General features: G+C 45.3%; 2 protein-coding genes across 4 annotated transcripts; one reads left to right on the top strand and one right to left on the bottom strand.

Moving 5' to 3' along the window:
* Positions 1 to 671: 671 nt before the first annotated feature.
* GGCX (gamma-glutamyl carboxylase) lies at positions 672 to 13,654 on the top strand. Of its 3 annotated transcripts, none has more exons than XM_072770043.1 (15): positions 672 to 835; positions 1,404 to 1,574; positions 2,730 to 2,888; positions 3,215 to 3,380; positions 5,199 to 5,277; positions 5,695 to 5,801; positions 6,896 to 7,059; positions 7,368 to 7,633; positions 7,783 to 7,914; positions 8,316 to 8,467; positions 8,897 to 9,066; positions 9,281 to 9,411; positions 9,693 to 9,840; positions 10,008 to 10,203; positions 10,669 to 13,654. In XM_072770043.1, the coding sequence occupies exons 1-15, from the start codon at positions 793 to 795 to the stop codon at positions 10,859 to 10,861; spliced, it is 2,277 nt and encodes a 758-aa protein (XP_072626144.1). In that variant the 5' UTR covers positions 672 to 792; the 3' UTR covers positions 10,862 to 13,654. The 3 variants fall into 3 exon arrangements, with proteins under 3 accessions (XP_072626144.1, XP_072626145.1, XP_072626146.1); XM_072770044.1 differs by having other exon boundaries at positions 748 to 897; XM_072770045.1 differs by lacking the exons at positions 672 to 835; positions 1,404 to 1,574; positions 2,730 to 2,888 and adding an exon at positions 3,629 to 3,860 and having other exon boundaries at positions 3,223 to 3,380.
* A 381-nt stretch (positions 13,655 to 14,035) lies between these two features.
* Positions 14,036 to 20,920, bottom strand: MAT2A (methionine adenosyltransferase 2A). The gene is made up of 9 exons (XM_072770046.1): positions 20,705 to 20,920; positions 18,454 to 18,531; positions 18,244 to 18,366; positions 17,630 to 17,742; positions 17,397 to 17,540; positions 17,013 to 17,231; positions 16,613 to 16,795; positions 16,329 to 16,462; positions 14,036 to 15,664 (listed from the first exon to the last, which is right to left on the bottom strand). Exons 1-9 carry the CDS (start codon positions 20,793 to 20,795, stop codon positions 15,562 to 15,564), a joined length of 1,188 nt encoding a protein of 395 aa, XP_072626147.1. The 5' UTR covers positions 20,796 to 20,920; the 3' UTR covers positions 14,036 to 15,561.
* Positions 20,921 to 27,973: the final 7,053 nt, after the last annotated feature.

The following is a 27,973-nucleotide window of genomic DNA, read 5'->3' as shown; positions in this document are numbered from 1 at the left end:
CTTGACACCAAGAAAATGTGAGAACCGCTATTCTAGGATGCCTTCCTGTGATCCTGCTGGCCAGTTCCAGGGCAGAGAATTAGATACGGCAGTGCTGCTCAAGCCTCACCTCTAGGAACCTCCCCGATCGACGACACACTCTGCGCTCTGCCCCTATTCTACATCCCCTCTGCAGGGGCGTCCCGGTTTCCCCAGCTGATTTCAAACCCCTGGTTCCCGGCTGGTACTGGAGGAGAGAATAAAGGAGAACTCGCACCCTCTCCCTACGCCAGGACAGCGCTTGCAGCTGCGTCCTCAACTCGGAGGTCAGCCTGTCTGAAGAAGAGCTGGACATTTACACCCGCTTCGCTCACGTCTGTGGGCACTCACTGCAGGGACACAATTTGGAGGAGACCTCATGGGGCGGGAGGGGCCCAGGGAAATGGTCAGAACTGACTTTTTAGGGCTGAAAGCGTCAGGCTTTGGGACGCTTCGGGGTAAGACTGATCTGACTGCTGAAGACACGCGGGTCAGGGAGTATCCTCCCTCCTCCCGGGTCACCTCGTGAGGCGACAGCAGCCCGCGCCCCTGGGCTCCCCCTCGCTCCGCCCCCTGCCGCCAAGCAGGGAGCGGGCGCCGCCGGCGAGAGCCCTTCACGACAGTCCCGGCACTTTCCGGCCGGCCGCGCGCGGGCTGATGTGTCGGGGAGGCGGGGCTTAGGGCAGCGATTCCTCGCGACGCGACGCGACGCGACGCGACGCGACGGTCCCTGCTTGGGCGCTCGTGCGGTGGCCGTCTTCCCTCCGCGGACCCATGGCGGCGTCGGCCCGGTCCGCGCGGGGCCCGCCGGACTCACGTAGGCTCAAGAGTCCTCCCGTGCGACGGAGAGAGGGGCGCTGACTCAAAGGGGCGGGGGCGGTAGGATGCCCTGTGGGGCCCCGGGAAGGGGGTTGTGGAGCAAGCTTGCAGTCCCACTCGGGGAGCTTTGCGGTGAGGGGACTGTGGTCTGAGAGGGGTTCTGGGAACTGGGAGATCCAGGAGAGGCTGCACGGCAAGGGTGTTTCCAGTAGTCAGAAATCAGTGGGAGAACCCTGGTAGGCAGAAACCCTGGGGCTGTTGGGGCCGTATTTTCTGTGATTTGGGGCGGAGCCGATTTTATTTATTTTTTTTAAAGATTTTTATTTATTTATTCATGAGAGACATACAGAGAGAAAGAGAGAGAGGCAGAGACACAGGCAGGGGGAGAAGCAGGCTCCATGCAGGGAGCCCAAGGTGGGACTGGATCCCGGGTCCCCAGGATCACGCCCTGGGCTGAAGGCAGGCCCTAAACCGCTGAGGCACCCAGGTGTCCCCCATGGGGCGGAGCCAGTTTTAAAGCACTTCCATCCCCACAGTTGCACACACACTTTGTTTGTTGCCTGCAGATAAAGTACAGAAAGACAAGGCTGGACAGTCTAAAGGGCCCAGTCAGGGCAGCGGAATGGGGAAGCTCTTGGGGTTTGAGTGGACAGATGTTTCCAGCTGGGGAAGACTGGTAACTCTGCTGAATCGACCAACGGATCCTGCCAGCCTGGCCGTCTTCCGTTTTCTCTTTGGTAAATCGAGTTTCTGGGAGGGGCCAGTGTGGTGGTGGGTGGGAGAATAACCATCCTCCCTTGTGCGTTTCTGGGTTACTTACTTAGTGACTTGCCTCCCTTTTCCCCAGACCTGAAGATATCCTGGAAGAGATCTTTGTGGAGTTTAGGATCAAATCCAGCATTGTCGCCCCTGATTAGGGTTTGGAGGCTACAAATGCCTTGATCTGAGGCCATAGGGAATACAGAGGCAGAGGAACAGAGACCCATCTTGCTTGTAGCCTGAAGTTGCCCAGTAACTACTCAGGACTAGGCCTCAGAGAAATAGCAGGTGTGACAGGGCAGACATTTTGGCTGTGACAACTTAATCCAGAGTTTCCTAACTCGGGCCACAGCATGTATGCTTGGAATTGGTTACAGATGTGGTGAGATCTTAGTCCCCGTAGCTCAACTGGTGGGCAGTTTTGCTCTCCAGGGGACATTTAGCAATATTTGTAGACATTTTTATTTGTCACAGATTGGGGGAAGGGAAATTGGCTACTGTTATCTGCTAAGGATCCAGGGATGTTGCTAAGTGACCTGCAATGCACAGGATAGTCCCTCCTGGCAAATAATTAACCAGCCCAAAATGTGAGTAGTCCTGAGGTTGAGAAACCCTGCCTTAACTGGAACTGGCTTCTTGACCTGAGTAGCCCCTTCTGTTTGCTCTAGTGTGGTAAGCCAAATACTGTTTTCTGGGTGTGCTGGGAAGTGGAGAAGGTTGAAATACACCACCTTAGAACACTTTTTCTGGGCTGGTAGGACAGACCTTAAATTATCAAATCCTAAAAAAAAAAAAAAAAAAAAATCAAATCCTGAACAGCTTTTTTAGCATTCTGTGCACTTTTCTCACTTAATTATCCTGGTAACCCTGTAGAATATTATGAGTCCCTTTCTCACATAGGGAATGAGGAATTGGCTCAGTGAGGTACAGTGGCCATCTGAGGTCACAAAACTGGCATAATGCCTAGCACAGAGTAGGCACTCAGTAATTATTATAAATTGAATGAATAAATGGCAGAGCCAGGGTTAGGTAAAAAGTCTGACCCTGGAGTTGAGTGCATCCAGCTATATTCCAGTATACTCTACTGCTTCCTTTGCTGAGGCCTAACAGCCCCTCCCTAACTGCCTTCTCAGGGCTGATGATGGTGTTGGACATTCCCCAAGAGCGGGGACTTAGTTCCCTGGACCGAAGATACCTGGACGGGCTGGATGTGTGCCGCTTCCCCTTGCTGAATGCCCTGCAACCACTACCACTTGACTGGATGTATCTTGTCTATACCATCATGTTTCTGGGTGAGGGAAAGTATGGGAGAGATGGGAGAATTGACTGGCCTCCCTAAAGCCCAGAAATACAAAGCATGCTGGTGAATGACCAAAGTCTTGGGTTCATTATTTCCCTTCTGCTGTGACTCATAATTTCATCCTACTGACCTGTGTGTCATCTGAGTTGTGACCTCATAAGTCTTTTTTAAAGTATTAAAATAACATTTGATTTTTATTTGGTTTAACAATTATAAAATGTCCAGTGATTTTTCTTAATCCCACCCACAGCCTGTCCTGGGGGAGCTGGGCCTGTGGTGACCCTTTGACCTCTTAATCCTCTCCCTCACAAATCCCAGGGGCACTGGGCATGATGCTGGGCCTGTGCTACCGGATAAGCTGTGTGTTATTCCTGCTGCCATACTGGTATGTGTTTCTCCTGGACAAGACGTCATGGAACAACCACTCCTATCTGTATGGTTTGTTGGCCTTTCAGCTGACATTCATGGATGCAAACCACTACTGGTATGAATCTAGGGGAAAGGGGGAGGGGTTGGCTGGGTCAGGATGGTGACCAGTGGTAGGAGCCCGGTGAGGTCCTAGAATATGCCCCAGCAAGCATATTTTCAACCATGCTTTGTAAAGTGTGGTTACAGGGTCACACTTTGGATGAATTCGGGAGGGGGAAGGGTCAGTTAGGTTGGGGCACGTGGGATGACAAAAAACAAAATGGCTCCATTCCCACCCCCTCTACTCTTTCCATATCTCCCTAGGTGCCCTGATCTATCCACTTCCTGTAACCCATTTAGAAGAAGAGAAGACTAAAGCCAGACATAGATGTTTTCAGATACTTCAAGGGTGGTCATGTGGAAGAGGGAGCAGACTTCCTCTGTGTGAGCCCAGAGGGGCAGAGTTAGAGCCAAGAGTAGAAGTTGCTGTGAGGCAGAGTCATGTCAGAAGGAGAGGGCCCACCAGGGCTGCTCAGCAGTGCTGTCCTGGGAGGAGGTAACCCTCCCCAACCTCTGGCTTAGGTGACCATCTCTCAGGGGAGGTAGTGAAGTTATTTGGAGATAGGGTGGCAGAGCAGATGACCTCTAGGGATTCTTCCTATTAAGTGAAAAACAAATATGCAAATATGACATGTTAGTAAGATGAGTATAGGAGAAAAATCTCAAACGTTGACTTTGTTAGTGATTTATCAGTCATTAATTATGCCTATAGATACCCCTTTTGTAGACGTTTGTTTGTTTGTTTATTTAGATTTTATTTATTTATTCATGAGAAACACGCAGAGAGAGAGGCAGAGACAGGCAGAGGGAGAAGCAGGCTCCAGGCAGGGGGCCCGACACGGGACTTGATCCTGGATCACACCCTGGGCTGAAGGTGGCACTAGACCACTGAGCCACCCGAGCTGCCTTTTTGTAAACCTTTAAACTTGTTCAGAATGCCCAGCTCTGATAATATAAAATTAAGAGACAATTTTGACAGAATACTTCTGAAAAATTTCGTTTTTATAATTTTTCCACAATTTGAAAAAATACTTTTCCCTTACTGAGGGCTTTCCATTTGGTGAGGCACTAGACTAAACACTTAAAATTTTTCCTCATTACAATGCCATGAGGCCCATAGTGCTGCTCTATTTATAGAAGTGGAAGCTTAGGCCTAGGAAAGTACAGGATTTGCTTAAGGTCACCTATGAGGGTAAGAGACACAAGTGAGAATCCAGGTCTCCTTGACCATAGATTCCAGGTCTCTTAACCATAAGTGTAAGCTGCTCCTTCGCCAACTTCTCTGCTCAATCATTGTCTTCTTCAAACCTGCTTTGCTTCTGCCTCCCCAGAATGTGTCTAGTCTTAGTATCTTAGGCTTATCAGTTCTCTCTCAAGGTAAGCTGTTAGCAGGTACTTTCCAGCACTAGATCCTGGCATCTAGGTCTATAAAAAGTTTGCCTTAGATAATTTTTTTTTCTTAAATGCACTATGTATTTCCATACACCTTTACCTTTTTAAATACTCCCTCAAATTGATTATTTTTCAAATTCAATCATATTCTAGCATATTCTAGTAATCCTTTTCCTGATTTGTTACATGAAGACAAATTAATTTACTAACTAATGGTAAACATGGAACTGTTTGTTGTTATAACTCACTAGTAATCTTTCTGTTACAACTTAAAATGATCACTGTTAAATTTGCTCATATGATTCTCAAGAGCCTCAGAATAGCCCAGAGGTCGAGACAGGATATGGGAGATATCCCGGGATAGAAAATTACACTTAAAAACGAAAAGTAGAAATGTACTGGGCTAAGAAGTTCTCCTTAATCTTTATTTCCCTTGGTGCAGGTCTGTGGACGGCCTGCTGAATGCTCGTAAGCGGAATGCCCATGTGCCCCTTTGGAACTATGCCATGCTACGTGGCCAGGTATGGAATTTTAGGAAAGAGGGGAGTGTTCTTTGACAGCCACTGTCAGCATGGCCCTCCTGGTACTGTACTCCGCCTCCCTGGATCTTCCCTTTCTTCCCCTTTGCTGGAAAGCAAGGCTGACTGTTTCCAGTCCCCTAGTCTGTGGGTTCTCTCATTGCGTCATGGAAGGAGAGAACTTTTTCCCTGCTAGATTAGCATCATTATGAGAGATCCAGGCTTCATGACTTTCCCTGGTACCTAATACTGTGCCTGGCATTGATAGAATGTCAATAAATACTTGTTGGATGAGTGAATTGAATGAATCTAATCTTCCATAGGCCCTGAACTCTGATCAGAACGCATGTTATTTTTGATACTCTTAGAAAACAAGGTTCTTTTTGGTTTGAACGTTCATTTTACATTTTGCGATGGCAGATCTTCATTGTGTACTTCATTGCGGGTGTGAAAAAGCTGGACGCAGACTGGGTTGAAGGCTATTCTATGGAGTATCTGTCCCGGCACTGGCTCTTCAGTCCCTTCAAGTGAGTGGCAGTCAGGGCGGAGTTCTCACTGGGGCACAGGTGCACAGTGGGGGCCTCGCCTCCCTCGGGTCTGTCGTAATGGCTGCTGTTCCTGCTTTACCGGGATTTGCCACAGGCTTTCCTCTGTCCATTCATCTATCTATTCAGCAGAAGGCATAGTCAGTGATACCAAAACATCTAGGTCCTCCCAGCCCCTGGGAGATGTACGGTATGGGCAAGAACGAAGGGAAAAAAAACTAAAAGAGGAAAGGAAAATCAGAATAAGGTGACTTGGTGAATGAGTTGGTGTTCTCAGCAGCCACCAAGGGTGGTGCCGTGCCTTGTGTGGCCACCCTAGCCTCTTGCCAGGATACCTTGGCCAGTGTACTGTCCATCTTCTAAGGCAGGCAGGGCACCTGGGTGGCTCAAGGGTTGAGTGCCTTTGGCTCAGGTTGTGATCTTGAGGTCCTGGGATTGAGTTCCATATCGGGCTCCTTACAAGGAACCTGCTTCACCCTCTGCCTGTGTCTCCTCCTCTTTCTGTGTCTCTCATGAATAAATAAATAATATCTTATTTAAAAAAAAGAAAAGGACGGTCAGCATCCTAGTCCTGACAAACCCATTGTTGCCAACTCTTTAAAAAACAGAGGTTTGCCTCTCGATTTCTGCCTTCCTCCCATTTTTTCATTCCTCATATTTTACTTTCTTTTTTCCTCTTCCCTGTTATTTTCCAGTTCCAAACATTTGACTTTACTATGTTAATTAGACATTTACCTTTTAAAGTTTCTTCTTTTATAACCTCCGTGAAGAATTGAAGAATCCACGCCCCACCCCCAAACACTCATTCTCAGTCAGATTTGCCCTAGGAAATCTGTCCTTGGTTATCACATATGGTATATTGAAAAAAATCGAACACCTAAAGTGTGTGGAAATGAAAGGTTCTTGGAAACTCTCCCATAGGTGTCTTCATGTGGAGTTCCTCTATCTGCCTACTGGGGTACTTCCTCTGGTGAGGACAGGGTGGCAGAGGTACCTTTGCTGTGAATGTGCTGGAAATGCTGGGTTCCCCAGTGGGCTGGTGCCTGACCTTTGATCTTTGTATCTGGTGTCTGCAGACTAGTATTGTCCGAGGAGATGACCAGTCTACTAGTGGTACACTGGTGCGGATTGCTGCTTGACCTCTCAGCTGGTTTCCTGCTCTTTTTTGATGCCTCGAGGTCCATTGGTCTCCTCTTCGTGTCCTACTTCCACTGCATGAATTCCCAGCTTTTTAGCATCGGTCAGTACCTGTGGTCTGGTAGGAGGTGGGAAGCCACAGGTGTGCAGGTGCGGACAGTGGGACACGGGGATGCAGTCCCTGAAATGGCAATAAACAGGCGGTGAGAACCAGGGCCTCTGGGCTCAGCTAGAATGTTGCCAAGTAAGGAATCTCGGGGAACTCCGACTACTCTAGCTAATAGCTTCTTTCATCACAAGTGGAATACTTGGGAGAGGTTTCTCAAAGGAGAGGGGGTTGAGGGGACTACCCATGTTCACCCCGCTGAACCCAGCATCTGAAACACTTATTTTCTCCCTGCTCTTTCCTAGGCATGTTCCCCTACGTCATGCTGGCCAGCAGCCCTCTCTTCTGCTCCCCTGAGTGGCCCCGGAAGCTAGTATCTCGATTCCCCGAAAGGCTGCAGGAGCTGCTGCCCCTCAAAGCTGCCCCTCAGCCCAGTATGTCCTGCGTGTATAAGAGGAGCCGGGCCAAAGGTGGCCAGAAGCCAGGGCTGCGCCATCGGCTCAGTGCTGCCTTCACCCTGCTCTACCTCCTGGAGCAGCTCTTCCTGCCCTATTCCCATTTCCTCACCCAGGTATGTGTGGGCTGGGGGTTAGCTGGGGAAGTGGCGGAGGGCAGAGCAGTAGGGGAAGTGTGGGGGCTGGTTTGCAAGCGCTGCGTTGGTTGAGGATGGAGTTAAATAGGAGAACTGTCGGGCTGATTGCTGCTGCCCTACCTTCTCAGGGCTATAACAACTGGACAAATGGGCTGTATGGCTATTCCTGGGACATGATGGTGCACTCGCGCTCCCACCAGCACGTGAAGATCACCTACCGGGACGGCCGCACTGGCGAGCTGGGCTACCTTAACCCTGGGGTAAGATGTGTGGTGCTGACCACTTAAGTTCCTCAGAGCTCCCTGGAGTGTCGGGGTCTGATTCCCTCCGAAACGTAATGATAAAACACATTTGGGTCCACTCCGCCCTTTCTCAGGAGCCAGGTTGACCGACCCTTCTTTTGTAGAAGTTGAAATACGGCAGTGCCGTTCATTTCCTTTGAATTGAAATTAGATTTAGGAAAGGTAAGTATAAAAAGCCTAGTAGTGAAAAATTCTTCCCCAAAGACGTTTAGGGGGGCTGGGGTGCATTTGTGTGTGTGTGTTTCCTGCTCAAAACAGGCACCAGGCAGGGATCTCTTAGTGCTGTTGGCAGTGCATTGCATGACCTATCCGAGAGGTGGATAATGATGAGGTGGGACTAATGTGGGGGTTTGGGGCAGGTATTCACGCAGAGCCGGCGATGGAAGGATCATGCAGACATGCTGAAGCAATATGCCACTTGCCTGAGCCACCTGCTTCCCAAGTACAATGTCACTGAGCCCCAGATCTACTTTGATATTTGGGTCTCCATCAATGACCGCTTCCAGCAGAGGTGGGCAAGGGGGACAGAGAAGGGGGAAATGGAAGTCCCACTCCTTTTGCCGAGACGAATAGCCCATGCTCCCCAGTGCTGTCTTGCTTGAAAGGCTGTCCTCTGGTGCATGTCCCTGTTCGCCTGGTTGTGGGCATAGCTGATTGCTTCCAGCAGGGGGCACCATCAACCAGAAGGAAAGGTAACTGACCTTTTTTTTTTTTTTTTAAGCTGTTAACACAATTCTCAGGTGGCCACTAACTTTCATTCTTCCCTATGCTCCAGAATCTCTTTCTTCTTTCTCTGCCCTCAGACATGGTGACATAAGCCATTTCTTCTATCTGGAAACCCTGTTCCCTCTGTGTGGGAATAGTGATGAAAGGAACAAAACCAGAAATTCTGGTGAGTAGGTGGCTGTGGTCTCCTTAGAACATGGTTTTCTTTCCTAAGGATTTTTGACCCTCGTGTGGACATTGTGCAGGCCGCCTGGTCCCCCTTCCAGCGTACACCTTGGCTGCAGCCACTGTTGATGGACCTGTCTCCCTGGAGGACCAAGTTACAGGAAATCAAGAGTAGCCTGGACAACCACACAGAGGTGGTCTTCATTGCAGATTTCCCTGGTATGGAGGAAAGCAAAGAAAGCTTTGCTGCCTTTCTTTGTGGCTTCCTTGGCTGAGGACACTGCATGTGGCGAGGGGGATAGGGCATTCCTGGTGGGAGGAAGGTTCTTAAAACCTGACTGGTGGCAGCAGTAAAGGTGTGATGTCTCCATTCTGGCTGGGGGTGATTTTGTCTTCCATAAGATGGGATAGGGAACTTTGTTGCCCCTGGCAGGGCTGCACCTGGAGAATTTTGTGAGTGAAGACCTAGGCAACACTAGTATTCAGCTGCTGCAAGGGGAGGTGACTGTAGAGCTGGTGGCAGAACAGAAGAATCAGACTCTTCACGAGGGAGAAAAAATGCAGGTATTTCGCTGCAGTTAACAATGGCAGAAAAATTTAGATAAATGGAGTTAATTTATTATAGGCTTAAAAGGGAGATCAAAATGCAAGGGTCCTTGGGGCTGTGAACCTCTTTATCCAGGATTCCAGAAGTCAGTTCCTTTGGACTCTAAAACACAGAAGAAAGATGCCTTGGCGGGGCAGGGTGGGAGTGGATTGGGGTACGGTGGGTATTGTAGGAAGCCCGTAGGCTGCCGAGGGAAAGATCAGAGAGTGAAATATATCCATTTCTTCCCGTTTGTCAGCTGCCTGCTGGAGAGTACCATAAGGTGTATACGATATCACCCGGTCCTTCCTGCTACATGTACATCTACGTCAATACTACAGAGCTTGCACTGGAGCAAGACCTGGCATATCTGCAAGAATTAAAAGAGAAGGTGGAGAATGGAACTGGTGAGTATATAAAGAGTTGGGCTGGGAAAGCTCCTGGTTATGAGAAATCGGGGTTGTGATTGAGGATCTAGCCATCAGAGAATGAACTTGAAGCTTCTGGCTGGTGAAAGGAGAATTCTAAAACAGAATGATCTCAGTGATTACTCTTTTTGCCATCTTCTGTGCAGAAACGGGGCCTTTACCTCCAGAGCTGCAGCCTCTGCTGGAAGGGGAAGTGCAAGGGGGCCCTGAGCCAACACCTCTGGTTCAGACCTTTCTTAGACGCCAGCGAAGGCTCCAAGAGCTTGAACGCCGGAGAAATACCCCATTCCATGAGCGGCTCTCCCGCTTCTTGCTGCGGAAGCTCTATATCTTTCGCCGCAGGTAAGTTTTACCCACAGCAGTACTGGTCATTATCATCAAGATGTTGGTAAGTTGGGTAACTTTTCTCTGGTAAAGGTAATGGGGCCAGGGGTAGGAGGATGGGACAGGACACACACTCCCAGGAAAGGACAGTCTTTTCATTGGGGAAAATCTTTTTCCCCCTCTCCAGTTTCCTTTCCCTGGTTTAATGGAAAGAGTAAATGACCTTTGTCTGATGGCCTGCTGTCTTGTTTTGCCTCATCCTGTCACCAATAATAGGATTATTCCTATTCCACTGTTGAATCCTTTACCAGACCATATAAAGAGTGGGATGCCCTTCCAGCTGGGATGGGTGGGTCACTGTGGGGATATTTTCACTTATGCCTAAATGAGAGGACGTAGGACCAGGGAATCCTAAGGGCTTTGGCAGGAATTCCTACATAGAAGCAGGAGTTTGGACTGTGTGGCCTTTTTCCTCTTTTTCAGCTTCCTGATGACTTGTATCTCACTTCGAAATCTGGCATTAGGTCGCCCTTCCCTGGAGCAGCTGGCCCAAGAGGTGACTTATGCAAACTTGCGACCCTTTGAGCCAGTTGGAGAGTCGGGTCATTCAAACACAGATTCTTCAAATTCTAATCCTTCTGAGCTGAATTCTGACCCTGTCCACTCAGAGTTCTGACTGGGGCAGATGTTGGATACAGATGTGGGAGCAACCAGTCATAGGACCATTAACCTATGCAGTGGAAATGTGAAGAAATGGTTATTTTAGACATTTTTCCTCCTTGTTTATAGTTCTTTTAAATTCAGAGAAGATATCTTAGAGGAGCCAAGGAAGTGAAGCAAGGATAAGATTTATCACATCAAGGTTGAGGGGTTAGGAGGGGTTTAAAATCAATATGAAAATGCCCTTCTAGGATAAGAAGGGGTAAGAGTCAGGTTTAAAGTGACTGGCCCCTTAGCGAAAAAGATTTAATGTACCATGATGACAATAGTGCCTGTTCTCAAGTTATTTGTTATATGCTAGACACTGTGTGACGCATTTTGCCTGTGTTACTGCATTTAGTCCTTACTGGCCATTAGCCCTATTTTACAGTTGGAAGAAGTGAGGCTCAGAGATAAATTTGCTCAAAGACAACACCTAATAAGAGATGTATTGATGGTTTGAATTTTGTCTGTTTGACTTAGGGTCGCATACCCTGCCTCTTGCAATTTGCAGAATCACTGACAATAATTATGAAATAGTGTAGACTAAAATTTGTCTTAGTTACAGGTAAGATTAAGATGGTGATTAAGTTCTGAATGCAGAGAGTAATTTTCTCTTCTCTCCTTCATTGTGCTTATTATGGGGACAGCCAGTTTTTCACTAGCAGCAATGAGAATAGGACAAAGATAAACTAATAAGGAAATTTAGATGATTGGTAGTAGTAGCTCTCTCAAGCTTAGTGTTAATTTAGCATTATTCTAGCCTTTGGTGAGAAGAAAGTGGTAAGTGATGATGTAAGAATTAACCAAACTTGGTGATGGATTAGAACATGTTTGAAGTTATTTTGTAGGTTTGGATGCACAGGGTGTGATTGAGGAAGCACCTCAATTCCTTGGGCATTGGGCTAGCAAGTGAGAAATGCATAGAGAAAAAAGGAAAACCCAAAGGCTTCTATTTTGGGTGCTCATGGCCTCATAGCAAAGACTAGCAGTAAATTGGCAGTCCCAGTAATTTTGATAAAGAATTGCATCTCTTGTTTTCAGGTTTCTCTTCCCATGCCCCACCCCACGCCCACCTCTTCAGATAGTGGTTCTTTACTAGGCAGCTGCCTTCTCCCTATACACACTTCAGGATGATTATGCTGCTGCTTAGCTTGCTTCCTTGTGCCATATACCTATAGACCTAACTAGCTCCACTTGGGGATCTCACAAAGCTTTCACTCTGTCCTAGACAGAACTTCTGTTCATCCCCAACTCAGACCTGCATCTCCTTTACTAGTGAATGGCAACTGCATCTTTTTCTTTTTTCTTTTTTTTGTCATCTGAATCTTCAGCCTTGATTCATCCTTTTTTATCACCTTTCTTAAATTCCAAGTTGTATCAATTCTACCTCTTCAATCTATTCATCTCTACTACCTCTGTGTTCTTTCAGCCTTTATATTGGAATTCAGTTAAAAGGCCAGATCAGATGCAATTGTGCAGGTTGGGCCTGACCGGATTCCTACAAGGCATTTTGTGGGTTAGCTAGCCAGTAGCTGTGCCACAGGTTGGTAAGAGCAATGTGAGGGAAAGTGTTTTTTTAAGTTTTGTTGATCTCAGTGACAATATACTTTGGCACAATGTCCTTTGCCAGGGAGTTCAGCTCTATTTTGTTCCCCTGCGCTTGACCCCCAACTCTCCCACCCATTCATTACTTGACTGGTATGAAAAGTAGTTCATTAGGGAAAGGGACTCCTACCAAACTAGTTTTAATATAGGCAAGGATGCTATCCCAAAACCGTTAGTATGCCACCTTTTCTCCAATGAAAGTGTTGGGGTGAGATGCAGCAGAAAGGTGGTTATCTTGATACATTTAAGAAAAGCTCAAAGGAATAAATGAGTTCATTTCAGGAGGAATCTGGTCCTGTGCAGCAATTCTAGGAATGGGCTATCAACGTCCTTTTAGCCAGGCTTTAGTATTCCATTTCATTCTACTCCACTCCCAGCATTTGGATCTTTTATCCCTTGTCAAGTCATCCCTTCAAAACTTCATAGGTCATATTTCCTTCTAACCCAGACAGTTTAGGTTTATTCCATAACGTTGCATACTTTTGATATTCAACCATTTGCAGTCACCATCACCTTGACACCTTGGTTGCTCTTCTTGGGGCTGGTTACTATTTATTCAACCTTAATTTTTTTGTTACACAGAAGACAGGCCTTTACAAAGATCCTTCTTAGTTTAGAGCTTCTCAAGGTACGGCATCTTCCTAGCAAATATTGAACCTAACCTTAATTTCTCTGGTGCTATCCCACCAGCCAATGGGCAGCCAGCTCATCCCCAATTCCGTTTGGCCAGCCATGTTGCTATTTGACAGCAACACATTGTTCTCTAAAAAAATTGAGACTTTCACTCAAGATTGGTTTGCCTCTTCTCCCAACATAGTTTAAGCCTCCAAATAAGTGTAATCAAGCATTGAGTCATTACAGGTCAATTAAAAAGGTTGAACCACCACTTACTTCATACATGCCAGTGTAAACATGTGCCAAGCGGCTGCTGTACTTTAGCTCCTAGGCTTAAAAAGGGATGGTTCAAGGTCTTGTGTAGTAAACCTCTACAAGAATAAAGGCTTTAGAAACGTACAGCATCTTCACTAATTTGATGTTCAAATTTCCACTTTAACATAAAATGGATGTTTTGTAAGCCCCTTACCACTCTTCAAAAATTTTGCCAACTGTGCGTCACCTGCCGCCTTTAACATGTGTTTATAATAAAGGGATTAATACTTAAGGCACAAAAACTCATTGTTTTTCCACATTGAAAAGCTAAAAAGGAATGGGTTTAAGATTGAACATTCCCATTCCATGTTTTAGGTCCTTAATCAGGCAATTTTAAGACATTGGCAGCTCAGTGGCTGCTGCAATAAGCACATATGGATTTTGACCATTGCATCAGCCAAAATGGCAATGATGGATGAACACCTCAAATTTTGGGCATTTTTCTTAGTGCTAGGTATGAATTTACAAACCTGTTAAAATGTTTGCAGTAATGGATGAAAGGAGTTGAGGTAATTTCCCTGAACCAGGCAAAAGATTACAATTATTCAGGGATAAAGAATATGTTCTCAGAGCATATGCATACCAAAACACTTTTAAAGAATAATGGACACAGTTAAGGTAGAACCTAGCATTTTATTTAGATCTTCATTAAACTGTTGGAATTGAGAACCAGACATACGTAATAAACCTCCAAAAATAGATCCTGAAAGGCACTTTCTGCTTAGGGCAAGCAGTCATGGAATAAGCATGTAAACAAGCTGGCTTCTCTGTACCACACCAGCCAAGTCAGCTTTCTCCATGGCCAGCCGCACCAGCTCTGCCCTCCCTTCTGTTAACACCAGCCAGACCCCCTGTAGGTCTAACCCAAGGTTTTTCTGTAGGACACCTTGGCCTACCTGGGAATGCTGGAAAACATGTTGTTAAAGGAATCATGGTGTTGAGGAAAAAAAAAAAATCTTTTAAAAGCTGCCATCTGAGGTGATGGCTTCTCTGTACTTACGCCATACCCCAGAATACAATAAATAAGCAATTAGAAAATGTTCAAGTATGAAGGGATTTCCTCCTCCCCGCCAAAAGCACTGCTCTCTGAAGGAAGCTGGTTTCTCTGTAGCTACACCAGCTGTTCAGAAAGCTCATTGGACCTGGTTTTGAAAATAAAACAAAGTTAAAACCCTGGGAGGAATTATTGTGCAGTGTGGAGTACTCAGTCTTTCTTATAAAGAAAAAAAAAAAGTTATCTGGTACCAAAGTGTGCAACCTACAGACCCTCAGGTACTGCCCTGTGACTTCTCTGTATGACATCACAAGGGTGCCAAGTGCCTGTTTTTCTAGAGCTAGGAGTTGGTGGTTTGGCTAGTGCTGAAACCATGCATAGGATTGGTTTACTAAGTAAAAACCTTATTACGTACGTCCTCCAAAAGACAGCTGGAAAGTGGAGAGATTTTGATTTGGTGCTATTTAAGAGATGGCAATTAAGAGCATAAGCACCAGGGAGATGGTTTAATGGTAACTGCCTTTTTTTTTTTTTTTTTAATGTCAGGCTAGAGCTCCAACTGGAACTTGCGTTACATGCAAGAATGATTGGATAGGGAACACTCCCTGACAAAGAGCTACATAATTAGAAATGGATCAAGTTATAGGGAGGATAAGGGAAGGCTTCACATTCATAATAGAGCTCAAGACATTACAAATTCATGCTGACAGGGCTATGGCATTGCCAGACAGAGGCTATAATGGAACTACAAGTACTTTACGTGCACATTACAGGACATTTTCAGCATTTGGTGGGGAAGTCAATGCAATTAGGATTTTAGAAGGTTGGGTGATAGGGCACAAAGGTTCAATTTCAAAAAGCATTATTTACTACAGTGTTGTTGGTTTGTTTCTAGGCAGTTACATGGATCACCTATGCTCACTAAATTCATTATAATGGTGAACAAAACACCTAGGGACAGAATAGCAAGCCCAACTTACAGTCCCCCACACAAGCTAAAATTCATGTCATTGACTAGAGTGACTGCAACTGATCAGGAGCTGAAAGAGGACAGGAAAATTTAGGAAGAAGGGCCCTTTCCCTCAGAGCTTGAAGGCTTCTCTGTAGCCTACGCCAACAAGTCTGGGGAAAAAAGGCTAACACTTTCAATATTTAAGCTTTTTGGGTACTTCCCATGGGAAGCTGTCCCTACCAAAGTGGCCATAGGCTGCAGTCCTCTGATAAATTGGCTTCTTCAGATCCAGATCCCTGGAATATACAAGTCCGTAACTTAATATGTAGCATTCAATTAAAATAAAGCAAAACAATCAGCAAGACTCATTTTCAAGAGTTCTGGCAAATGAGTTCAGTTCTCTGGGGTTTGCTAGGAAAAAAGTTTGTGGCAGAAGTGTTTGTTACTTCCCTGGTGTCCAAACTCCTCGCACAGTCCTTATTAGTAACTATAGTTCTTGTTTTTCCATCCTTGGCTCAACAAATATGAAAACTTGTCATTATTCTGAGAAATTCCAAGTATCAAAAGCTCATCTGAGATTATGGCATACTTACCAAGGTCCCATGCCCACACCCTGTTTATTTTTATAGCAGCCTTGATATCCCACTTAACTGTACACTAATTTCTTTTAGGTAAAATACACATCCTTAAATAACACAAGCACAAATCCCCGTATCAAATGTGGAAGACTTTCTTTTTAGGGTGGTTAGTCTAAGCCATGGAACACTGTTAATTTTAGATTTTTCTTAATATAAGCCTTTACTAAAGGCAATTTAAAGATAACATCAACAGTTCCAGGAATTAAAACATTTCCCCACTTGAGTCTTCACACCTTCACCTTCTCGGATTTGAATATATCTCCTATATACACACGCACCCACACCCTCATTTTTCACTAGCAATAGGCTTTACCATCTTTACCTGACAATGACCCCAGGGCGGAGGTCAAAATTCTTCTTCACAATCTCTAATAACTCTCTCTCACTCTTCTGAGAGGTGCCATAATGGAAAATGGAGATAGACAATGGATGAGAAACTCCAATAGCATAAGAGACCTAAAAGGATTCAAATGTCATAAGAGTCAGTGATTAAAAGACCCACACAGTTATGTAACATGCTGGCATTTAAAAAAGAAATACTACGCTAAATGCCCTCCCACTTGCATGCCTTTCTAGTTACTCCCAGTTATATAAAAGAGTATATACCTGAACAAGAACCCTTCTGCACAGACCTCCTTTAACAAGGGATTTTGCCACCCAACGAGCAGCGTAAGCAGCTGAACGGTCCACCTTGGTATAATCCTTTCCTGAAAAGGCACCACCTCCATGAGCTCCCCAACCGCCGTAAGTGTCCACAATGATCTTCCGGCCAGTCAAACCAGCATCACCCTGAAATTACAGGATTTAAGTCACTTTATACCTAGTGCTTTCCAATAAATGGTTCTAGGTCGGGTTTGTTAAACACCTATTCTCTGTCACTCAAATATCCTCAGAAGATTCACATGCAGACTTATAAAAATCCAGAAAAAGGTGGTAGTAGCCAAATCTGCAAGTAACCGTTACAGAACTCAAAAAAAGTAAATGGAATTGTATTATAAAGCCTTACCTGAGGCCCACCAATAACAAATCTGCCACTTGGCTGTAGATGATAGATTGTATCCTCATCAAGGTATTTTGCAGGTACAACAGCTTTGATGACTTTTTCCTTTAGGGCATCCCTCATCTCATCAAGACAAACCTCTTCATCATGCTGAACAGATATAACAATTGTATGGACTCTGATGGGAAGCACAGCACCTCGATCCTGCATGTACTGCACAGTCACCTTGAAGGCAAAGCACATGACCAGAACATCAATTTATTAGACAGGACAGAGAACCAAGACAAAGCTAAGTTATAATACAAAGGATAAATACTGTTTTTTCTCAGCTTTAAACAACTTTACTGACGTTCTGGGCCAATGCAATCCAGGTTTATAATCATCACTTACTTGAGTTTTAGAATCTGGGCGTAACCAAGGCAAAGTACCATTGCGGCGTAGTTCAGCCAGTTTTGCATTAAGCTTGTGTGCTAAGACAATAGTTAAAGGCATACATTCCTCAGTTTCATCAGTGGCATAACCAAACATCAAACCCTAAAAAAGGAAAAAGTCACCAATGTGATCAGTCCAAGCTTCAGAATTTAATGATAGAAGAGATGCAGACAGACTCTATACCAAGGTACCTGGTCCCCTGCACCAATGTCTTCCTCGTTCCGGTCAAGATGAACACCTTGAGCAATATCTGGTGACTGTTGCTCCAAGGCTACCAGCACATTACAGGTCTTGTAGTCAAACCCTAAAAACAAAACAATACCTTAAAAAGAAAAAAAAAGGAGCCATGGCAATACCTATGCCTTCTATTTACAAGTATCTGGAATTTTAACTACTACTAAAGAAATCAAATCCAGATACCCCCCTCCCCCCACACACACTTTTCAATAGTGTTTCACTCATTTTAACAAAAAGACCTACACTAGTACTTGTTTTCATTAACTGAAAAAAAAAATATGCAGGATTTTTGCTTTTATGAAAAAACTATGTACTAACAACGTATGTCTATTGTAAAAGTGAAGCCTTGCTTTGCATTGTTTCGGCCTACAAATTTCTTAAGAAATGTCCTATTTTTGGATGAGGGGAAACCTGTAGCAACACTTAGAACTTTCAGAGAACAGGGCTGGAACAAAAGGGATAATAACACTGTACAACTGGAATTACAGGTTAGCAGGAACTAAGAGCTAAAGAGGGTTGAAAATATTTGGGAAAATGAGCTTAGAAAAGCCAACTCCTTAAAACACACCTTTGGAAGAATCATCATATCCAATGTGTTTAATGGCTTCACGAACCACTTTCTGGTAGTCAACAGCAGCTCTGGACGTAATTTCCCCAGCAAGAAGGATCATTCCAGTTTTAGCAACAGTTTCTAATAAAAGATAAGTTCACACTCAGATGTCACTCTTACAAAGTAGTTTTCTTGATGTTACCTTGATAAGCAGTGTTTAGAACCTACCACAAGCCACTTTGGCATCAGGGTCCTGCTGAAGGTGGGCATCAAGGACAGCATCACTGATCTGGTCACAAATCTTATCTGGGGGAAAAAGAAATTCCTGGCTCAATCTCTTTATCTTATCAATGGAAGTAGGTCATGCAGCCTTATAATTACTGCTGTACAGATCTTTGGGAGAGCTTTTAAAAATTGTGGTAAAACCTACAGAATGTAAGATTTACCAATTTAACCATTTTCAATCATACAATTCAATGGTATTTCAAGTACGGAGATCTTAACCGCTGTCTAATCAAAGCAGAGCTTTACCAGAAACCATGTGCCTGAAGAATAAACGCTGGATATAATGCTGCATATTACTTGAAAACTTGACACCAGTCTTAATATAGATGAACCACAAGCTCACCGACTCAGATTAGCCAGAATGCCCAACACGTTTAATACACTTAACCTGTGATACATGCACCTTAACCTTTGAAGGACTTCATCCCATCTCTAAAGTATTTCAAACATTTTGAAAAATTAAGTTCCCAGGCAATACAATTTCCACTGTTAACTAAGTACAGGCACATAATTGAAATTAATCAAATTAAAGCAGAATAGTTTATATTCAAATCCCAAAGCAAAGCTGGGAAACATTTCACTCTACAGTGTTATTCTTCAAGGACAATCATACTTACATTTTATCCCCCAAATTTAAAGTCTTCATTATAAATCTAACCAACCAGAAAGTTGGAACTTTTTTTTCCTTGTTATCAATTTCTCCCTGATCCTAAGGAACACTAATCAGAGCAACAAAAGATAATGTCAATTGAAGAGTCAAAAACAATGAAAGGACACTTTACAAACAGAAGGAATAAAATATTTATTTTGCCAGAGGTGTAGTCCAGGAACATGAGCTGAACAAACTGAAAAATATCCAAATGTATTTTGAATCCTTCTTTCCCCACTGTATTGCCATCTATTAAAAAGTGAGAGAACAGAAATACCTCCCCCTGAGCTACCACTTTCCTGAATTTTCTACAACCATCCGTAACTAAAGCAAAATGTATATCGCAGTCAAGTGGGAAGGTCAAGGCTTATTTTATGAACTGCTATAAATGCCTGTGACTTAAGTGATTATATTAATAAAAGGTGGGTCAAATATGTGTGAAGTTCTTAACACTGAGGGAAGGTGGGTAACCCACACCAGAACACCTGACCTTCCCTAATCAGGATCTTGATGTCTGTCCTCTCCTACACCACTAGGCTGATGCTTGTGGGATTTCATCAGAGGCACAGTAGACTTAGTATACAGAAATGGATCCTTAAAACCATTCGACTAGATAACTATGTCATCCTGGTTATCCTAAGAAAAGGCAGAACCAATAGAGCTAAATAGTGATCTTCATCAGATGATGTTTTCAGGCTGAGATTCAGAGTTCCTTGAAATAGCTTCACTCGTTCACGTGTAAATTGATCTCCATAATGGCGGACTAGTGGACAAAGCCCGGAGAAGGAACTGTTCGGTAAAACCTTGCCTGACGGTAAAGCACCAAAGACTTTAAAGGGAAATCCAACGCAATGACAGCTTACGCTTAATTCATGCTTCCTATCCTTTTCAAACGCCATCCAAATAAGGAAAGGCCTTCCCCAACCTGCGCTATATTTAGTTGGAGGCTGTCACCTTGACGGCAAGGCCATATATTGCCGAAGGGCACGGCCAACGTCTTCTGGGAGCCGTAATGGCCCAAAACAAGGAATTAACGGAAACGGGAGCCATCCGGTGGCCTGGGCCCCCTCGTCCGCACACCCGAGCGCGCCGGTAGCCAGACGGCTCCCCCTAGCCCAGATGCCACATGCGGCAAACACGTGGTTGCGGCTGCAATGCGGGGCGCGCGCTCCCGAGGCCCGGACGCGAGCGCTCGGGGCCGGCGGCCCACTCGAGGACTTTCAGACGGCGGGGCGGAGATGAGGAAATAGTGCCCTCCCCGAGTGGAGCACAGCTGCCCCGGCCCCCGCCCTTCTCGTTTTCTGGAATCTTCCGCATGCCGAGGCGCGCGGCCGGATGGGAGGAGAGGAGAGGAGGGAAGGGGGAGGGGAGCGGCGGCCACGCGCTCGGCACCGGCGGCGCCACGAGGAAAGCGCGCGGCCGCCGCTCTTCCCACCGCCCGCCGGGCGAGGGCAACCAGCGTGGGCACTGCCACCTGCGGGGCCCGGCCGGCCCGGCCCGGCCCACGCCCCGCCCCTCACTTCGCTCCAGGGCCCGTCACCTCACCTGGGTGGCCTTCCCCCACAGACTCTGAAGTGAAGAGGAATGTGCCCTCCTCGATGAACGCCTCGTGAAAGCCGTTGAGCTGCCCGTTCATGTTGGTGTTCGTAGCGGTGAGCGTTAAGTGGCGTTGAGAAAAAAGGGAGCGGCGAGGCGACGACTGCGAAATGCACAAGCAGAAGACAGCGTCCTACCGAGCTCGGGCGGGCGGCGCGGAGCAAACGAGGCGGCGGGCGATGCGGCCCCGTATTTATACACAGCGCCCGCGCGCGCCCGGCCCGGACCCCGCCCCCCGGCGCCGCGCGCCAATGCGCCACTCGCGCGGGGGTAGGCAGAGGGGCGGGGCGCGGCAGGGGAGCCCGGGCTGAACCACCCTGCGGGGCAGGGGGAGCGAGCGGAGGCGACGCGACCCTCCTGCGGGTGTTTAGTTACCCTGAGCACTTCTAACAAGGGGCTCGGTGGACAGGCGAGTGGGTGGGGCCCCTGTACCCTTCCGATCCGAAGTGGGAGGCAAAGCGCGGAGGACTTAGTGCGCCCGTTCCCCTTGCGGGGACATGGCACCTCCCTTCCGACCGTTGATCGGGCTATCTGTCCGCGAGGCCGCGTCCCCCGGCGGCGGCGGCGAGAATCGGCCGAGGTTTTGTCCTCAGGCTCGGCCGGGAGGGTCTTTCCGGGCGCCCCCCCCCCCCCCGCCCGCCTTTAGATGTCCTGGCGGCGGGGAGCCTGGGGCCCTCGGCCCTGAGACAGTGGCCATCTTGGCTGGTCAGCGCGCGTCACTTCGCACGGCCCCACTCCTGCTGGCGGCTGGAGGTCCTGAGGGTTGCTACGGATTTCGTGCTTAAGGCCTCGATGGTGAAAAATGGCCGAAAAGCAGAATAACCAGAGTTCTGCCATCGATGTAAACCATTGCCCTCGTACTTCCACGCCAGCGCTAAAGTTTCCGAGAGAGGCCCTTGCCCTTTGTGGCTCGTGCAGCGAGGCCCGCGCTCCGGCCCCTTCAGCCCCCGCCTTCTCGGCCCAAGAAGGGAGGCCCTTTGCGAGGCTGACCTTGCACTTGCAGACTTTCCTGTGTCTGTCAGCGGGTAGTGATCCATGTGGAGGGTGTCCTTTCAATCCTCTGTTGAGGAGACTGTTGGACTTTTTACTTGAGGGGAAAAGCCTTGTGTTAGCCTTTGTAAGTGAGTAAGCAAATGTCCTGCTAAGGTGAAATGGTGCCTTTCGTGAAGCTTTCACTTTAAAATATCCGCCTGCGTCTGTCCCAGTTCTGCCCATGAAGGGAATTAGAGGGAGAGAAGAAGAAGAAAAGAAAAAAAGAACACAACAAAACTTGAGCCCACAAGGAGTAGGGAGTCAGGAAGGGATTCCATGGAGTCTGCGTGTGGAAGGAGCCACAAGGGGAAAGGAGGGCAGGTGTCACCTGCTCTGGGCCAGGGGCTGACAGGGGCTGCTGTTCTAGTGGTCCCGAGTGCATCGACATCGACTTGAATGATATTAGGGAAGGATCTGCTGCCCTGATTGGATGCACGGTACCCTGGGGAGATGAATGAGACCCTGACACACACACACACACACACACACACACACACACACACACACACATCCTTGGAGCAGCTTCCAGCAGCTTTAACGCTCAGAGAATTAGCTAAATTCTGAAGAACAATCCTGTCGGCAGTGGGAGGAAAGGTGGGAGTTTGCCATTGGGAAACAATGGCAGCACTTGGGCTGTGCTAGGGGCTTTGACAAAGACGGTTAAGAGAGGGCTCACGAGCTCTCGACTTTCGGGCCACATCCGTGGTCACTCAAAGCAGGCAGCAAGGTTAAATCTCAAAAGAGACAACATGTAAGCTTTTATTTGTTGTTGTTTCTTAAAATAACCACGGAAAAGCAACTGTATAAGACTATTTCATAATTTTTCTTGTTTTAATGTATTTCACCTTTTTTTTTTTTAAGCAGAATGCAAATTTATCAACTCACAATGAGTAATAAAATTGCCAACCGGAACAAATTGCATGTGTAGGCTGGTCAGTGCATTATCTCCCAGCAGAAAAATCTATATGGGAAGCCAGAATATAATTAGAAGGTTATTTGGTTAATATAGAGTCAGAACAAGGGGATTAGTTAAATTTAATGATTAGCTAATTAAACCCTGATACCCCTATGCTACCAACTCCACAGCGGGGCTGTTTCTGCCAAGGAGATTAGAATCAGCTGTTCATACTTGCTTACCTACGTCTTTCTTGCTCGTAGCATGTGTAATATAGTGGTTACGAATAAGGGGTTTTGGAGTCAAGCCTCTGCCACTTCTTAACAGTGTTGAGCAAACAGCCTCTGCATTTCAGTGTCCTCAGTCTATAATATTAGCATATTAATAGTACTATCATAGGATTACTTCGAGGATTTAATGAAATCATGCAAATAGTCTTTAGCTTTAGAACGTAATAGATTTTTTTTTTAAAAAAACATCAGTTGTAAAAAATAGCCCTTCAGTGACTTCTAATTGCTGTTAAGATATAGACTAAAATACCTACGTATCTTGAGTGTGATTTGGCTGCTCATCTTATGTCACTTTCTCCTGTTTTTTTGTTTTTTTTAGTTTGGATTTCTCTTGATTAGTAACAGTTGCATTATTAATTGATTCATTTCAAAGTAAAGCAGACACATTTTCATTGATTGTATGTTTTTCGCATTGTTTCTTACTCCCACAAATATTTATGAGCACTCCTGGTAGGCAGACCTGGGGACTGGTGCTATGATAGTCCTGGTCTCTGCCCACCCCGGAGCTCTAAATGGGAGGAGATGCCTGGCTAACTCCTCCTCATCCTTCCACTCCAGCTCAGCTGCCACTTCCTGGATGAAGCCTTCACCTACACTGATTTCTCACAGGGTCCTGTGTTTCCTACTAAGTGCTGTTTGTGTTCTGTTTTGCTCAAGCTTTGTTAGTGTCTGATACACAGAAGCTGATTAGGAATGTTTGAGGAGAGGAGGAGAGAAGAGCAAAACAAAAAATAGGAAACATAAAGAAGGAATAAATATTGGGAATGGCAGAAGAAAATAGGGAAATGAGAAATCCTGGGGATCATGTAAAATCCTTGGGATCAATGAAAAGAGCTACAATTTTGTTTTAATTGCAAGCATCATAAAATTGAGGACCTTTTACTAACAGGGAAGTTCATTGCCATCCTTGCCTGAGAAGAGATTTCTGATTCCATACATTAGTGCCTTTAAGGGTAAAATAAACCAGGAGAAATTATTGGTTTATTTCATATTTAATATTAATGAGATTTGTTGAATGTGAAATGTTGTAAAGCACAAATAAAAAATCTAATCACTGCCTAAAGGATTCAGATTTCTCAACACGAAGAATATTAATATGTCAGTAGTCTATGAAAGTGGCAAGGTTGGGATTGGATAAACTAGTGTTTGTGACTCACATAGCAAATATAATAACTCCAGGTCTTATCAGTTTGCTGGTGAAGAAAAGAGTTCCAGTAACTAAGAGAAAGCATTTACCATGCAAAGAGTTGTTGATGGGGCTGGAGAAAAGAGGAAGATAACAGTAGGTATTTCAAAGAGCAATAGAGAAGGTGTGGAGATATGAGAAGAAAGCTGCTAGGCTGTGAATCTTAAGAGTATCTTCTATGTGATGACAGGCCAAGAAGAAGGAAATCTAGACCAGATGTCTACAAAATTGGTCTAGTCCTTTAGGGCCAAAGCTCAGACATCTCAGATGGCCTCAGATACAAGCTAGCTCTAGTGGGATCTGAAACATATACAATGTGAATTCCCTTATTTTTAGGCTTCTTGAAATTTGTTTTTGTTTCTTTTTTTCCCCCCCTAATTCTTTTTTTTTTTTTTTTTTTTTTTTTTTTTTATGATAGTCATAGAGAGAAAGAGAGAGGCAGAGACACAGGCAGAGGGAGAAGCAGGCTCCATGCACCGGGAGCCCGACTTGGGATTCCATCCTGGGTCTCCAGGATCCCGCCCTGGGCCAAAGGCAGGCGCTAAACTGCTGCGCCACCCAGGGATCCCTCCCCCCTAATTCTTAATCAAACCTTTTGACAATCCCAATAAAACTCATGAGGGAGAGAAGAATGGATAGAGTATAATGAAAACACCAAAAGAGGCAATAATATGATGACAATATAATTTATTGTGGCCGTCACTGTTCTAATATCTATGCCCCACGACAGTTCTAACAGAGCAGTTACTACCTCTTTTCCTGCCTTACAAATGAAGATGCTATCACGTGAGTCATCCAGCTCAAACATCAATTCGGTAGTGGAGCTGGGACTTGAACTTAGGTCTGAGCTCTAAATTCATGCTATTTCTTACAAGTCAAGTAATAAATACTTCACACTACCCGAGATAACTAATGATTTTAGTTTATATCTGGGGTGCGCGGCTGGCTCAGTCAGTGGAGCATGCAACTCTTGATCTCAGGGTTGTGAATTTGAACCCCATGTTGGGTATAGAGATTACATTAAACAAGTAAAATTTTTACCAAAAAAATTTAGTTTGGGGACGCCTGGGTCGCTCAGCGGTTGAGCGTCTGCCTTTGACTCAGGGTGTGATCCCGGAATTCTGGGATCCAGTCCCACATTGGGCTCCCAGTGTGGAGCCTACTTCTCCCTCTGCCTGTGTCTCTGGTCTCTGCCTCTCTCTCTGCATCTCTCATGAATAAAAAAAAAAAAATTTAGTTTGTATCCTTTCATACCTTTTTCTATTAACATGCACACACACAAATACACACTTTACATGAAACTTTGATTTTTCTCTTAAAATTTTTCATGGCCATTTCTCCGGGACACTGGAAATAAGTCATTCATTTTTTTTTCTTTTTCTTATTGTAGTAAAATAAACATAATATAATTTTAACCAAATATAATTTTAACCACTTTTAAGTGCACAATCTGTGGCGTTAAGTTCCGCAAAATCATTCTGTTAATAACAGTAGAATATACTGTATAGTTTGACTCTGCCATACAATTCATTCAGTTTATGCCTTACTGGTTGACATTCAAGTTGTTTCCCATTTTTGCCCTATACACAATGCTGATGAACCTATTTGTTCATTTGTTTTACAATTTTTCCCCAGATTTTATTTATTTATTAGAAAGAGAGAGAGAGAGCACAAGCAGGGTGAGGGGCAGGCAGAGGGAGAGGGAGAAGCACACTCCCCTCTGAGTGGGGAGCCCAATTTGGGGCTGAATCCCAGGACTCTGGGATCATGACCTGAGCTGAAGGCAGATGCCCAACCAACTGAGCCACCCAAGCACCCCAAAGCTAACATATTTCACTTTTGTGAACCAGTTTTTTTATTTTTGTAGAAAAGATGTCCCAAAGTGGGATTGCTAAAATAAAGGAAATGTACATTTTTACATGTCATTAGTTATAGCCAGATTACTTTCCAAATGGCTGTCAAAATTCACATTCCTTACTAGTAGGGTATGACAATACCATTTCCCAACTCTCCCACCAATGCTGAGTTGTTATCATTTTTAAATTTTTGTTAGTATGACAAATGAAAAATGTTGAGAATATTTTTATACCCTTGGGAGACCTTTTCAAGAAAGACAGAATATCCAAAAGTCACAAAGGAAAAGATTGAGAACTTAACTACATTAAAAATGAAAAATTACTGTATCAGTAAACTCCAACAATAGGAGTAAACATTTGCAATGCATATTACAAAGGGTTAGTACCAATTGATAAGAAAATGACAAACAGCCCAATGAAACCAAGGAAAAACAATGCAATTCATCAAGGAGGAAATGCAAATTGTCTATAAATGTGAAAAGATACTCAACCTCACTGATAGGTAAATGAGTTCATAAATTGAGTTTGGGAAAAAGAAGGTACAGAGAGGAAGGAAGAGCAGAAGGAGGAATCTAAATACTAGGATCTTCAGTCTTTAGCTCCCCTATTAGTTTGGCCTCTGGTGAAGATTTCATGATTTTGATGATGCTTTCCAGAATTTCTAATGGTGCCATTCATGGAGGTGCACAGGAACCAAGCACTAGAATTCAAATCTCTCTCTCACCCAAATATGGATGGGGTTCTCAGGATTATCCCAGTCTACCTGCTGCCAAAGGCTATACAGCTCATCAATCAGGGACTCCTGTAAGGATTTATTCTCACCATTTCTGTTGCTGCTTAGCCCAGCCACTTGGCTGTTGTCTACAGTGATGTCTACTTGACTCATCAGTATCTTTATTGGGACAGATTGAGATTGTTTTCAATACCTTGTAGATGTATCATTGGCCATCCTCAGCTTTTCTCTGAAAGTCAATGCTGTTTCCCATAGACAAGGTATTATTTGGGGACTTACTCTTTAGACCCTACCCCAACGCTTCAGGAAGGTGCATACTCATCTCTTGGGACTGGTCCTAGTTTAGACTTGCTTGCCCTGAATTCAGGGCCAAGTGAGCCCCTGGATGAATGCCAACTTTGTCCTATTCATACACCTACTTGCTTTTGCTTCTAGCTTTGTTTGCTTGCTAATACCTGGGCCTCCCTGATCTGCCTTCTCATCTCTTTATCCCTCTACTTTTTTTGTTTGTTTGTTTGTTTGTTTGTTTGTTTTTTGCTTATTGTTTTTGACTTGACCTCCCACTAATTGATATCTCATTTGGGCTCAGGGTCCTTCCATTGTAAACTGCCTCCACAGGCAGCCAAAGGAAGAATCTGCCCCATGCCCCTGGATAACTAAGGATGTTGAGGGTAGAAGTAGGAAGGAACTCCTGTATCCTCTGTCACCCAGCTCTGTTCTTTGGGAGGACACAGCTACCCCCAGGACTGAGAAGGCAGGTGTGGCAGGGCAACTGGGAGCACTTGGTCCTGTCCTCAGTGGTGTTGCCTTCACAATTCACAGAGACTTTATACACTTGCTGAGGTTTTTGCCATCCTTTGATAACTTTTCAGTCCTTCAAGCTACCCAGTTCTCTAGGAAGCCTGAATAGTTGACGTTCTCACAATCCCATTTAAGGGAAAAAGGCAATCCACAAACGAGAAATGTAAAAAGACTTTTGTTAAACTGTATTCTGTGATTAAAGGCCTGACAGAGAAAGAGAGTACAAAGCAGGCCATGGTCAGGATCAATGAGGTTGAGATCTTCCTAGATGCTAGGAAGCAGAGTTCTGGTCTTTGCCCCCAGATGTTATCTTTGCCCCAGAGTGATGTGACCCTTTATATACACTCTCAGAGAGTTCATGGCACCTATCACAAGGGAGATGGTCTGGCAGAGTGATCATCCTGTGCATTCTGCTGGGATGGTGC

Source organism: Canis lupus, chromosome 12, assembly GCF_048164855.1.
Source record: "Canis lupus baileyi chromosome 12, mCanLup2.hap1, whole genome shotgun sequence".
NCBI classification, from domain to species: domain Eukaryota; kingdom Metazoa; phylum Chordata; class Mammalia; order Carnivora; family Canidae; genus Canis; species Canis lupus.
This window is presented reverse-complemented; position numbering and strand designations above follow the sequence as displayed.